Raw genomic sequence first — 14,875 nt, 5'->3', positions numbered from 1 at the left:
TAGGCCGTTAGCATTAGCAGTTATAATTGATGGAATGAAAAGGGACACTCAGGTTGGCAAAACAGTCAGGTTTGGGAACTTCAAGTAACAATTACTTACAAATGCAGTCCTATCAGTGAAAATAATCAACATGACCTATAGGTAAATTTTATGTATATGTGGTATTTTGAAAAGTAGTTTTTTGTGTCAGTATCACTTTAAATGCTTATGCTCAGGAGCAGTTGCTTCTGTGGTTCCCTGCACTGCGTTCTACCACAGGAAAGCTTTGAAACAAACTCACCCCATACTTCCTAATGCTCATGTAAGCTTTGAATGCAGGTGGGATGTTTTATACATTTTTTCTACATCCCGAGTAGTTTACATAAAAGCCTAAATTGCTTTATGATTCTCTAATGATGTTGCTAGAAGACTCCCATGCAGTAAAGTACTTTAAGCTTATAAAGTGAATTATAATGAATCTATTGGGCTTCCTGGCTAAAATTACCTTCACCCCTAACAGGTCCTAAAGCTTTGCCATTATCTATCTGCTACGGAGACATTTTTTTTTTTTTTATAGAAGCTTAGATGATGCTTATAAGGGTAGGTCACCCTTAGAAAATTGGGCCATTAGCTGCTTTTCCTTTTATTTTCATAAAAACAAAAATCACAAGAAATAGATCTGAGTAAAACCCTAAGATTATGTCATTTTACATAGGGCCTAGCTTTTGCAGACTACTCATTTTGATATACCATATGGTGTTTTATGAATATAAGCAAGTAATCTGTTTGTGCTCTGTGCTTAAAATCTAAAACTTGAATTTTAATTCTGAGACAGTTTAAAAATAGCTTGAAAACAGGTGCAGCACTCCTTATTACATTATGCATGTCAGATTCATTAACTCTGGCCTGCACATGATTCCTGCCTCTATTAATTAATAAAGAAACAGGGCACAGTGGCCTGAGATGTGCAAGTGTTACTGGGAAATCAAGCCCCAAAGGTTGATAATCAGTTCAATGGGAAAGTGAGTGAGTTTGCCCATAAAGTGGGGGTTCAGACTAAGGGGGAGATTTACTAAGGCACGAACGCTTCGAATGGGTCCGAATACGTTTTTTTCGTAATGATCAGTATTTTTGTGACTATTTCGTCGCTGGTGCGACTTTTTCGTATATTTTTCATGACTTGTTCGTCGCCGTCGAAAAAAAATCGCATTGTTGCGCCGAGTATGAAAGTTTCGGATTCATTCAAGCTTCAGTATCGTGACTTTCCTTGGGCCAGGTTGGAGCTGCAGAGTGCCATTTATTCCTCTGTGAGGCTTCCAAAATCATGCAAAGTCGGAAACGTTTTTCCGCCGTTTACGATCATTCAATACGATAAAGTCGCGTTGGCGATGAAAAAGTCGCAAAATTTTCGTTTCCAATCCGAATTTTTGCTATTCGGGATTCGAATTCGTGCCTTAGTAAATCTTCCCCTAAGCATTGCACGCCGTAGCAGACAGTCAGTAAGAAACATGTCCTCTGGTCTCTGTTAAGCCACAACTTCTAATTTTACTGATCAAACACTGTTACATGTAGAAGACAGACCTATGAATACAGATTGTCCTTTAAGTGATGACCCTTTTTACAGGACAACGGGGAAACGCTAAATTTGTCAAAGTGGACACGAAAGGCACCATAAAATATTATTAGAGCTTAAAAACGCAATATATTTTGCCCTTGAAGATAGAACACACATCTTTTGCAGAATTTTATTTACTTCATGGCAGATTTAGGGTTTTATTTTTCTTTCAAACAAAACATTTAATTGGTCGTTGTTTTATGAACAATGAGCCCATTTCAAATTTGACACCGATACTGCAGTTTCTGAATTATTTTGTGGCTTTCCTTAAAGAGAATTCAGCGAGAGAATGCATTCTAGGGGAGTCTGAGCATTTTGATACCAAGACAACCTTATTTCCAGGAAAACTAAAATGTAAAATCATTTACTGACTGTATTTGTAATATAATATGCCTACCATATGGACAATTAGTTTGACAGGTTGTGTATATAAATCAGTATAAATTTATAATATATAGCTTACAAAGTCTCTAAAGTGTTCCCCATATATACCACCTGCTTCAAACATATGTCAGACCTGGCTACAATACAGTCCAATATCTTTCAGGGCATATGTAGGGTCTAATAGTAAAAAATATAATTTTTACATGTAGCATGCTGTGCAGCTGCCTTGGTCACAAACCCCAAAGACTGGCTGTAAATCCGTATACTCCAGTGACCAGCAGCAACCATTATCCAGCCTTGGAACTACTAGAGACACGGTGACTAAATGCTGGCTGCAGAAGAAAAAAACATGTACATTTACTTTTGCCATACTGCACTAAAGTGCCTCAATTTTTAAAGAAGCTAGATGTGGGAGTCCTGTCCAATGCCCATGATATCCTAGCAAAATGCTCATTCTTCGTTATCTGGAGCCGAAACAAACATTATGAACAGTTTGCTTGTATGTAGTTTAGGCAGCACTTTATTCCAAACTACTGAGCCTATAGTAAGTAATGCTGCTGTAATTCTAGGTTGGCTGCAAAGTACGTTATTCATAGACTATTTGTACTGATGTTTGAAACCAATTTGTACAATGGATTCATATGCACTTTAAAGCTATAAATCGTGCCAGTTATTTTAGCCTGCAGAGCTGAGCTGTCCTGGCTAACTGTGTTTGCCATCTGAAGGGTTTTAAATGATCTGATTTTTAGCTTTTGCGCTAATGGATTCTGGAATCACTCTTTTGGTAGCTGTGAGTGGGCCACTCTCAATTAGAGAGTCCATTGCTAAGTTGCCTGACTTTTGGAGATCATCTAGCATATTACTGTCACCTAAAGTGCCCACTTTAACTAAGACATTAATTAAACTCCCTCCTGCAAAACAATTAGGACAAACCTGAAGTACTCAGCTAGTCAATAATTCAGTAGTTGGGTCTCCTTAATACACTTCTCTCAATGACTGCATCACTGAAATGGTGCTTCCTAGGTGGGTTTGTTCTGTAGTAATCAATATGTGATCAATATACTCTTCTTTCCTCGAGCACTGCTTTTTAAAGGAAAAAAAATGACCTATGCAGACCAAGTGCAAACTGCAGTTTACTTGGGTCCTATGATATAAAGCTTGATATTTTCCTAGTTAAAGGAGAAGGAAAGGTAAAAACTATGTAAGCTTTATCAGAAAGGTCTATGTAAATACAACCATACGCACTCACAGAAACGCTGCAGAGAGTCCTCTGTCAAAAGAAACACAGGAGGTCTTGTCTGTTTTTTGTAAACATGTTCTTAGGGTATCTGACTTCCTGTCAGAAATCCTTCATTCCCTGGGCCAGAGTCTGCACAGCTCTCCTCTCTCCCCTCTCCTGCTCCCCCCTCCTATAAGAATTCATAAAACTCACTTCCCCCACCCTTAGTAATGTGTGATCTGAGCTATAACAGCTATACTGCAAGCAGGAAGCTATGAACACCAAGCTAAAATGGCAGCTGCAATTAGAGAAAGCATATATGGCTCTTTACTCAGGTATGATAAAGTTTTCTGCAGAATAAATATACCATTCTAGGTGGCACTAATGTGACGAATCTATTGGCAGTAAAATGCCAAAATGGCTTTCCTTCTGCTTTAAGCTTATTTAAAAGCTGTAATTGCCTTGAATTTCAGAGCATAATGTATATCAGGGATATGTTAAGGATGCAAGTTGTTATTTTCAGTAATATTAGAAAATGTTAACAAAACAATTTTCACAATTACAATGCATAATATACCACTAATTGGCTTAAAAACAGTGAAGCAGAAAAAGCAGAAACGTTTCGGAACCAAGTCATTTGTCAAGGGGATTCTAGAATCTAGAATCACTGTGTTTAGGTCAGTTGGAGGTATGTATATTATTCATTGTACAAGTATAGAACCCGTTATCCAGAATGCTCGGGACCAAGGGTATTCTGGATAAGTGGTCTTTCCGTAATTTGGATCTCCATACCTTTAAGCTGGCCATACACGTGGCGATGTCGCACGAAACATCGTCAGATCCGCCACACACAGTCAGGGCTGAAACAGCAGATAAGGAGGTAGAAACAATAGGATTTCTACCTCCTTCTGCCGATTCAGCCCTGACGGCAGATTTTTGTCAGGCGCCTTCTATGGCCTTCTATGTTTTGAACCCAATAAGGGTTATTTATATCTTAGTTGGGATCAAATACTACAGAGAAAAAGGAAATCAGTTTTAAAATTCTGAATTATTTTATTAAAATGGAGTCTATGGGAGACAGGCTTTCTGGATAATGGGTTTCTGGATAAGGGATCACATACCTGTAATTGTATTTTGTTAACATTTACTATATAAAGAGCATTATACAATTAAACTTACCATTTGCTGCCTTTACTCTGATTTTTAAATAGGTGTGCATTGAACAATTGACTAATTTGTGTTGATATTCTGTTTGCCCCTGTGTGGGTTTGGGAAACAGATCTTCATTTGCATTTCTTTTCAAAGATAGTGGCTTTGTTCTAATAATTGGGGTGTTCCCTCCAAAATTATATTGTTTGTAAAGCACTAGAGGAGGCCAATTTATACTGCCTATTGTATTTGTGTGTGTGTATATATATATATATTTAATATCCACAAGGGATGGCACACCGCTACATATCCTACATATCCTCCTTTGTGAAAACACAAAACATGTATTTAAAACAGCATGAACAGCCAATGTAATGTTTGGTCTACGTTGGGACCTCTTGGAATACACGTTTTGTTTTTTCACAAGAAGTCTCGGTGATGCTGGTCTTTTTTGTAGAACATATATATATATATCTTGGTTTGTCCCTGAGGAAGAGCACCATCAGTGCTCGAAACTTTGGACCTTTTTTTCAAATAAACTTTTCATTTTTTTTGCAAAGTCCTGGTGTGTGCGGCTCACTGTCTGTATACTATTAGTATTTTTGCCAGCACCCTGGGCGTTTGAGCCTTTATAGGGTGTGCTCTGTTTGTTCTTGTATGTATATATATATATATGTATATATATATATATATGTATATATGTATGTATATATACAGTGGTGTGAAAAACTATTTGCCCCCTTCCTGATTTCTTATTCTTTTGCATGTTTGTCACACAAAATGTTTCTGATCATCAAACACATTTAACTATTGGTCAAAGATAACACAAGTAAACACAAAATGCAGTTTTTAAATGAGGGTTTTTATTATTTAGGAAGAAAAAAAATCCAAACCTACATGGCCCTGTGTGAAAAAGTAATCGCCCCCTGAACCTAATAACTGGTTGGGCCACCCTTAGCAGCAATAACTGCAATCAAGCGTTTGCGATAACTTGCAACGAGTCTTTTACAGCGCTCTGGAGGAATTTTGGCCCACTCATCTTTGCAGAATTGTTGTAATTCAGCTTTATTTGAGGGTTTTCTAGCATGAACCGCCTTTTTAAGGTCATGCCACAACATCTCAATAGGATTCAGGTCAGGACTTTGACTAGGCCACTCCAAAGTCTTCATTTTGTTTTTCATCAGCCATTCAGAGGTGGATTTGCTGGTGTGTTTTGGGTCATTGTCCTGCTGCAGCACCCAAGATCGCTTCAGCTTGAGTTGACGAACAGATGGCAGGATATTCTCCTTCAGGATTTTTTGGTAGACAGTAGAATTCATGGTTTCATCTATCACAGCAAGCCTTCCAGGTCCTGAAGCAGCAAAACAACCCCAGACCATCACACTACCACCACCATATTTTACTGTTGGTATGATGTTCTTTTTCTGAAATGCTGTGTTACTTTTACGCCAGATGTAACGGGACACGCACCTTCCAAAAAGTTCAACTTTTGTCTCGTCGGTCCACAAGGTATTTTCTCAAAAGTCTTGGCAATCATTGAGATGTTTTTTAGCAAATTTAAGACGAGCCATAATGTTCTTTTTGCTTAAAAGTGGTTTGCGCCTTGGAAATCTGCCATGCAGGCCGTTTTTGCCCAGTCTCTTTCTTATGGTGGAGTCGTGAACACTGACCTTAATTGAGGCAAGTGAGGCCTGCAGTTCTTTAGATGTTGTCCTGGGGTCTTTTGTGGCCTCTCGGATGAGTTGTCTCTGCGCTCTTGGGGTAATTTTGGTCGGCCGGCCACTCCTGGGAAGGTTCCCCACTGTTCCATGTTTTTGCCATTTGTGGATAATGGCTCTCACTGTGGTTCGCTGGAGTCCCAAAGCTTTAGAAATGGCTTTATAACCTTTACCAGACTGATAGATCTCAATTACTTTTGTTCTCATTTGTTCCTGAATTTCTTTGGATCTTGGCATGATGTCTAGCTTTTGAGGTGCTTTTGGTCTACTTCTCTGTGTCAGGTAGCTCCTATTTAAGTGATTTCTTGATTGAAACAGGTGTGGCAGTAATCAGGCCTGGGGGTCACTACAGAAATTGATATTGAAATTGAAAATTGAAATTGATAAACCACAGTTAAGTTATTTTTAACAAGGGGGGCAATCACTTTTTCACACAGGGCCATGTAGATTTTGGAGTTTTTTTTCTCCCTTAATAACGTAAACCTTCATTTAAAAACTGCATTTTGTGTTCAATTATGTTATCTTTGACTAATAGTTAACGGTTTTTGATGAGCAGAAACATTTAAGTGTGACAAACATGCAAAAGAATAAGAAATCAGGAAGGGGGCAAATAGTTTTTCACACCACTGTATATGTATGTATATATATATATATATATATGTATGTATATATATATATATATATACAGTGGAGGAAATAATTATTTGACCCCTCACTGATTTTGTAAGTTTGTCCAATGACAAAGAAATGAAAAGTCTCAGAACAGTATCATTTCAATGGTAGGTTTATTTTAACAGTGGCAGATAGCACATCAAAAGGAAAATCGAAAAAAATAACTTTAAATAAAAGATAGCAACTGATTTGCATTTCATTGAGTGAAATAAGTTTTTGAACCCTCTAACAAAAAAAGACTTAATACTTAGTGGAAAAACCCTTGTTTGCAAGCACAGAGGTCAAACGTTTCTTGTAATTGATGACCAAGTTTGCACACATTTTAGGAGGAATGTTGGTCCACTCCTCTTTGCAGATCATCTCTACATCCCTAAGGTTTCGAGGCTGTCTCGGTGCAACTCTGAGCTTGAGCTCCCTCCATAGGTTTTCTATTGGATTAAGGTCCGGAGACTGACTAGGCCACTCCATGACCTTAATGTGCTTCTTCTTGAGCCACTCCTTTGTTGCCTTTGCTGTATGTTTTGGGTCATTGTCGTGCTGGAACACCCATCCACGACCCATTTTCAGTTTCCTGGCAGAGGGAAGGAGGTTGTCGTTCAGGATTTCACAATACATGGCTCCGTCCATTTTCCCGTTAATGCGAATAAGTTGTCCTGTGCCCTTAGCAGAAAAACACCCCCAAAGCAAAATGTTTCCAGCCCCATGCTTGACGGTGGGGACGGTGTTTTGGGGGTCATAGGCAGCATTTTTCTTCCTCCAAACACAGCGAGTTTAGTTAATGCCAAAGAAATTTTGGTCTCATCAGACCACAGCACCTTCTCCCAGTCACTCACAGAATCATTCAGGTGTTCAATGGCAAACTTCAGACGGGCCTGCACATGTGCCTTCTTGAGCAGGGGGACCTTGCGAGCCCTGCAGGATTTTAATCCATTGCGGTGTAATGTGTTTCCAATGGTTTTCTTGGTGACTGTGGTCCCTGCTAATTTGAGGTCATTAACTAACTCCTCCCGTGTAGTTCTAGGATGCTTTTTCACCTTTCTCAGAATCATTGACACCCCACGAGGTGAGATCTTGTGTGGAGCCCCAGAGCGAGGTCGATTGATGGTCATTTTATGCTCCTTCCATTTTCGAACAATCGCACCAACAGTTGTCACCTTCTCTCCCAGCTTCTTGCTAATGGTTTTGTAGCCCATTGTGCAGGTCTACAATTTTGTCTCTGACATCCTTGGACAGCTCTTTGGTCTTTCCCATGTTGGAGAGTTTGGAGTCTGCTTGATTGATTGATTCTGTGGACAGGTGTCTTTTATACAGGTGACTAGTTAAGACAGGTGTCCTTAATGAGGTTGACTAATTGAGTAGAAGTGTCTAACCACTCTGTGGGAGCCAGAACTCTTAATGGTTGGTAGGGGTTCAAAAACTTATTTCACTCAATGAAATGCAAATCAGGTGCTATCTTTTATTTAAAGTTATTTTTTCGATTTTCCTTTTGATGTGCTATCTGCCACTGTTAAAATAAACCTACCATTGAAATGATACTGTTCTGAGACTTTTCATTTCTTTGTCATTGGACAAACTTACAAAATCAGTGAGGGGTCAAATAATTATTTCCTCCACTGTATATATATGTATATATATGTATGTATATATATATATATGTATATATATATGTGTGTAATATATATATACACACACACAGATGCAAATATCTTCTCCGATTGTAATAGAGATAAGTCTCTTTGGAATATTGGTTTATAAAGCAAGTTTCACTGATGCATACTGAGCTTATTGGGACACTCACAAATCTTCAGAAATTTGGGTTTGAAATAAATTTAACAAAATAAATGTTACAAATTTGAATGCAATCAACCTCACAATGGCTGCATTATTTTCAGTGTGTAGCTTGTATTCACAATAACGACATTTTAAACCTTCCTAATGACTTTTCCTACAGGACCGAATTCACCCAAAAAGGGACAATAACAATCACTGGGGCTGGCTTTCTTAATCGTGTCCTTGAAACCTTCGCCCAAACTTTTCTCAGTCACGGAGTAAAAAAGGTAAGTTCCACTAAAAGTAATTCTGTTTTAGTCAAGATTGTGTTATTTGTGTATTTGTAAAAGCCAAGGTAAGGTATATTAAAGTTAAGCAGGGAGTCCTGATGAATTTCATGCTTTGCATAGTGAGTGATACACAGATACTCTGGAAAGAAGGCCATATTGTTTCACTTCACTTCATTTTTTTTTTTTTTTTTTTTTTTTTTACATTACTTTTCTATTCTTTGCATGGCATTATGGTCCTTGGAAATAAACTCTAATTGAAGATCATAACGATTTCATTGTGTATTAACTAAAAGATGACACAATGAAAGAGTAGAGTACACAACCCAAACTAAAGCTAAAGTCTCTATGCCATAAAATGCAAATGTTCTTTTTTAAACATCTTCGCTAAAGGGTGCCAATCACTGAAGCCACTTACTCTAAAAACATGAGGATGTTAATGGGGAGACAGCATTAGTTCTGAATCTATTTTTATAGTGCTGTAAAAGAATACCTAGATATTTTATTGTACAGTTTTCCTTTTTTCACCTACAAGAGCTAAGGAGAAAATTTGATTTCAGTTTAGAAGAATAAATATTAATTATGCTTTGACTTTGAGTTGTTCCCCCAAAAGGTTGTTGCCCTTGAATCTCATCTGACTTTTATCACCTATTATTTAGTGAATTGATTTGTTTTATGTAAAATGATTGCCATTATGTTTTCTCCTTCATGGGCATATAGGGGCTAATTTTGTACTAAATTGTACACTAAATTGGTTGCCCTTACTAGCTTTCAGATTGTTGCTTCATTTTCTAACTGACAGAATACTAATCAAAACTAATGGTTTATTGATTCTATGGGCTCTGGCGCCTGTGCTATGTAGTAGTCAGACAGGTTATATATAGTCATTACGGTTGAACTTAATGGATGTTTTTTTTTTTTTACAGCCTAACTTACTATGTTACTAAGTAGTACATATGTATTTAAATGAGCCTTAACTAGTAATTTCCCTTTATGCAACGTATTGCTCTTCAACTTTTTCCGTGTGTGTAATTTAGTGGATAATAATTTAACTCCACCGTGCAAACAACCCAAAAACTTGAATGTAAAAACCCATAATTAATAAGCAAGCATTCGATATGCAAGTTTTTTTGGATTAAAAAAACTCATTCACAAACTCGAAAATTGATAAATAAGCTCATTATTGTTATTTGTAGATGCAACTGCACTTGAAAGCAGGTTTTTTTTTTTTAATCCATTTTTTGTTCTCTGGTTCTCATTGGAAAAATGATCAAATACAATCCCACAGCTTTTAGCCATTTTGTCTGGTAGCTTCTCACAGTTTAAATTTTTTAATTCTAACCCATTCAATACCACCCATTTTCCCTACCTTTGCTGGAGATGCTAACCACTTTCTCCATTCTGTCCTGCATTCCTGATCTGTTTGATTGTTTGCATTCACTCAAGGAATTATGGGTGGAGACATGGAATTCACTCCGTGTCCAGAAATGCTTGTCTGATGCCGATACAACCCAACAATTCAGTAATATGATCAAACTTGCATACAGTCTGTTTCAGTTAATCTCTGCCCATGATTCCTTGAGTTAGATTTAAAGCCTTTGAGTTTTGGTTTTAGGGCAGTGCAATGTGTGTAGCATGAGGCATGTGAATGCATTACACTGAATGACTTACATTTGAGAAGGGCCTATTGGTTACTTTTAGCCCTTCTTATCTTAAATGGAATGGTTTCTCTGCTTTGCTGTTTTCCAAGTCCTGCCCCCTCAGAAGCCATGTTCCAATATCTTGCATTGAAGAGACCTAACAATGTGCGGTTTAAACATTTTGTATCTTACATCTTCTAATCATGTTATATTGCAAATATTAAACCATTCTGTTCCACAAATAGCTGTATACAGAAACCATTCTGTCCTTAACATTTGTACTGTTGTAAGCTACAAATTCCCACCATTCTCACTGGCACATTATGTTATTATATGCTGGGCTTTGCATTATATTAACAAATGACCAAATCTCCTTTGTAGGCTTGAAAACAGCTGCTGAGTTTAAAGTTAATAAGTGCACAAAGGATGAATGTCATGTAATACTCTGAATGTGGTCTAAGTTAGGAAGTAGGGACTTTGATTAGTGAAGCATGGTTTGAAAATCAAAACATTGATTAGAAGGACATTATCCAAAAAGCAGCTGAATTCCCTTTCTGCACATGCCAAATATAGGTACATAATGCAAAGGAACATTCCGCATTCCAGCAAGTCATACTGTATATTAGTGTATTGGAAATGTCACTGACAGTTGTGTGCAAGTATTATGTGTAGGATATAACAACAGGGCCTTGGGTATGAAAAGGACTAAGAATAGAATTTGTAGAACATTTTTTAATCAGCTAGTTCTCAAATACTGCTCTTGTTATATAGATTTATTGAGATCTTTTTTGCTAGATAATAAATGAAAAACATCACATTGATAATTCACAAACAGTTCCTGCACAGTGCTGGAAGGATTTATATGTTTTATATTTGAAACTATCTTTATACTTTAGGCATTTCAGACCTGCTTTTAACACAGTTTGAAACGTATATCATGGTAAATGAAAACAAATATAAAATCATAGATATGTAAACCTTAAAACAAGACATAAAATTGTGTTGCTGTATTGAAATACCCCTGGATATCAAGACCCGTAAGGACACCAGTTACTATACCAGATTTCGTTAGTTATTCCTGTCCTTTACTTGGCTTTGATGCAGGTCTACCCAATGCATATTTAAATACTTTCATTGTGGCTATTTCTGGTACTCTTCTCCAAATATCTACTTTTGCGGCAGAGCAAAGAGATGCCATCATTGCATATGCATGAGGGCTTGTACAAACACTAAGGAGAGACATTAATGAAGAGCACCATAAAAACATTTCCAAGTCCAACTGCCAGTAACATCACTGCATGAAAGGCACCTTATGAAAATTCTGCACCATTTCTATAAAGTTCAACACTTTACATTATAAAATATCTTTATTTTCCTTCTGAAAGATATTTGACATCTACTCTTGCACAGTACGTGGCAAAAGAACCCTGAAATTTAATGGACGGGTGTCAGTTTATGCAAACGATAAAAGCTGTCTCTAGAAATCAGAGCAGTGCACAATGAAAAAACAAGATGTTTCTGTCATAGAAACATTTTTACATATACTGCATAGAAATAACTGATATGTCAACTTGATGAATGATTGCTTTAGTTATTAGACATTAAACAATTTCTTTGGTCACATAATGATGTGTGCATGGAACATTTCGCAAAGATTCACTTATCTTTCATCAGTGCCGTCTGATTTATCCCATGTACTTGAATAACTGTATACATGTGCTATTTGAGTGTCATAATAATAAATCTTGAAACACAGAATGGGGTTCAAATATCTTTTACTGTAATAAATCTAAAATATTCAAACTTGGCCTTAATTTTGGCTTCTAACTGTGACAATGACTTTTAATGCAGTAGAGTCCTGCAGTTGGTTGGGTATCCATGGAATTTTGGGGTTGGGTTTGAAGTGGAAATCCCGAATGTTCTAACTGCGTGGGTGGTCTGCAGGTACAAAGTGGAGGTAATCGGGAAGGTTGTAGTCAGCTTTAATACATTGAGAGTCAGTCCCGCCCATAATACTAACATCAATTCCTGTTTGCTGAGCCGTTTGGGGCGTTCAGGAAAGCACTTCTTCGGGTGGATTTGGGTATGGAAAGACATAATAGCCAGCATGGGTTCGGATCAGAATACAGATACGGGGTTCGGGTCAGGTGCAGGTCTGAAAAAACAAACCCATGCAGGACTTTATGATGCAGTATAATTGCTTCAATTTAAATCTGTTTAGAAACAAATGTCTCATTTTCCAGCCTGATCTGCAATATTGTATCTAATGAAAAGCTAGCGTTAGAGATTTATGCTTTTTTTCAAATATGGTGAAGTTAATGTCTAGCTCATCAAGCGCTTAAAAAAGCAGGATGAATATTCTACAAACAGCATCAGGAATCTTCTTTAAAGTATTACAGCAGGATAGGGGGAGGAGAAGGTGAAAGACTGGCTCTAAGCCGCTGTCTGGGACTATGCTGTTATTAGCCTAATAATATTCATTTCAGTAGCAGCTATACTGAAAATTCAGCTGTATGCGCCTTCCCGGCAACATTTTTGTTAATAATATTGATGTTTGTACTTTAATATATTAAGGAGGAAGAAAGCGCCCTTATCTAGGTTGAAGTGGCTCACTGCCTATCAGAAAATATTTCTCCCGGTTCTTCCACTTTTCTACATATGCACTTGTAGCTGTTCTCATTGCGGCTGTCTTGCTTGAAAGGAGGTCAAACATTTGCCAATTTGCATGTTTATCTTCTGTTTTCACAGAGCATTTCAATCATGGAAACCATTCTCCGTGAAAGATGTGGCTGCCCTTTCTCCTGACCATGAACTGCTCTGACTGGGACACATTATATATAAACGGAAGACAGGGCTGTCTTTAAAAAAATTTTGCAACGTTTTTTTTTTCCTTCTTTTTCACTGAGCAGCACTCAGGGAACGAATCAGCCAGTTAGTTTGCTAAATTGGCTTTCTCACCTTTAACTTTTAAGCTATTCCATTATACAGGATCACAAATAAGAGCTGGAGAGTGCAATGCGAATATAATCAAGTCTGAAATGCACACTTCATCCTCATCTTGTGATGAACTATCCCATTAATCTGAACAATGCTGGGCTGCCTTCTGCGACTCCAAGGAATTTAACAAAGAAAAGACAAGTCGTTTTTCCGTCCTGACCACTAATACATGCTATTTCTTGCAGAGGGCTAATTTTTTTACATGTATATATTTTATAAGTTTATACCAACTCATTAACTGGCATGATGAATACATGAATTTCCAAGAGCTGAAAGAAAAATTGGGGGTTGCATAAACAGGGGAAAAAAAATCAATAAAAACAAAAAAAAATATGAAAATATACTTGCTAGGTCTGTTTTGAGTGGCCTTTGAGCAGCCCGTGTCTGTGGTGTAGTGAACCTGCCTCTTTATACAAACCTACATATATTCTCCTATTTTGTAACGTCCTCTATGTCCTGTGGTCTCCAGTGCAAGTGATGACAGCAATCATCAGTAGCCTTCCAACTCCTCCCTCTTAAGTGAATGTGACCTACACCTTTCATAATGATTCCAGAATGAAAAGATTATTGGAAATCAGTTGCCTCTTTTTCTTTAAAATATCTGACAATGTAGCAAGTAGCATATTGCTAAAGATCAAGAAATATTGGAGAGGGGGGTTTCTGTTTCTGTCAATGAAAAACTTTTCTTTAAAAATGATTGGAAAAGAGAGACTTACATAGTGGGGGCAAAAAGTGCATACTGTACTGTTTTTTTCTTACCATTTAGGGTTGTGTAATAAGTGTCACTATATGCTACAGGTATGGGATCCCTTATCCGGAAACCCGTTATTCAGAAAGTTACGTAAAGGCCATCTCCCATAGACTTCATTATAAGCAAATAATTCTAATTTTTAAAAATGATTTCCTTTTTCCCTGAAATAATAAAACAGTACCTTGTACTTGATCCCAACTAAGATATAATTAATCCTTATTGGCGACAAAACAAAGCCTATTGGGTTTATTCAATATTTAAATGATTTTTAGCAGACTTAAGTTATGGAGATCTAAATTACAGAAAGGTCCATTATCCGGAAAACCCCAGGTCCTGAGCATTCTGGATAACAGGTCCCATACCTGTACAAGGTTTTGAGTATCCATATTTACCTAGGAGAAACATATTCATCACACTCACTATCTGACTTAGACTGACTAAGGGGTGTCAGTCCATGTGTTAGACTGACTAAGGGGTGTCAGCCCATGCTCCAAAGTGTGAAGGATGCTGGGGGCCATATTCAACAAGGATGTTGGGTCATACCCTTGACCTTTTTTTTACTCAATCAATGACTTTGTAGTTAGGGTAAAAATAATGATTGCTATGTTCCACAAGGATTGGAAAAACAGGTAAACAGATCTACAAACTAAATGCTTGCATTGACCTGAATATGCTTACTTTGCTTCCATAGTTA

At 37.4% G+C, this 14,875-nt stretch overlaps 1 protein-coding gene across 1 annotated transcript in view; it reads left to right on the top strand.

Annotated features, from left to right (window-relative positions):
* The window catches only part of prelid2 (PRELI domain containing 2), a 45,109-nt gene extending 31,102 nt beyond the window's left edge, over nt 1-14,007 (top strand). The window contains 2 exon segments of the mRNA NM_001016922.2: nt 8,688-8,793; nt 13,182-14,007. Of these exon segments, the coding sequence (NP_001016922.1) occupies nt 8,688-8,793; nt 13,182-13,238 (163 nt within the window). The 3' untranslated portion in view covers nt 13,239-14,007.
* Nucleotides 14,008-14,875: the final 868 nt, after the last annotated feature.

Source organism: Xenopus tropicalis, chromosome 3 (assembly GCF_000004195.4).
Source record: "Xenopus tropicalis strain Nigerian chromosome 3, UCB_Xtro_10.0, whole genome shotgun sequence".
Lineage (NCBI taxonomy): Eukaryota > Metazoa > Chordata > Amphibia > Anura > Pipidae > Xenopus > Xenopus tropicalis.
This window is presented reverse-complemented; position numbering and strand designations above follow the sequence as displayed.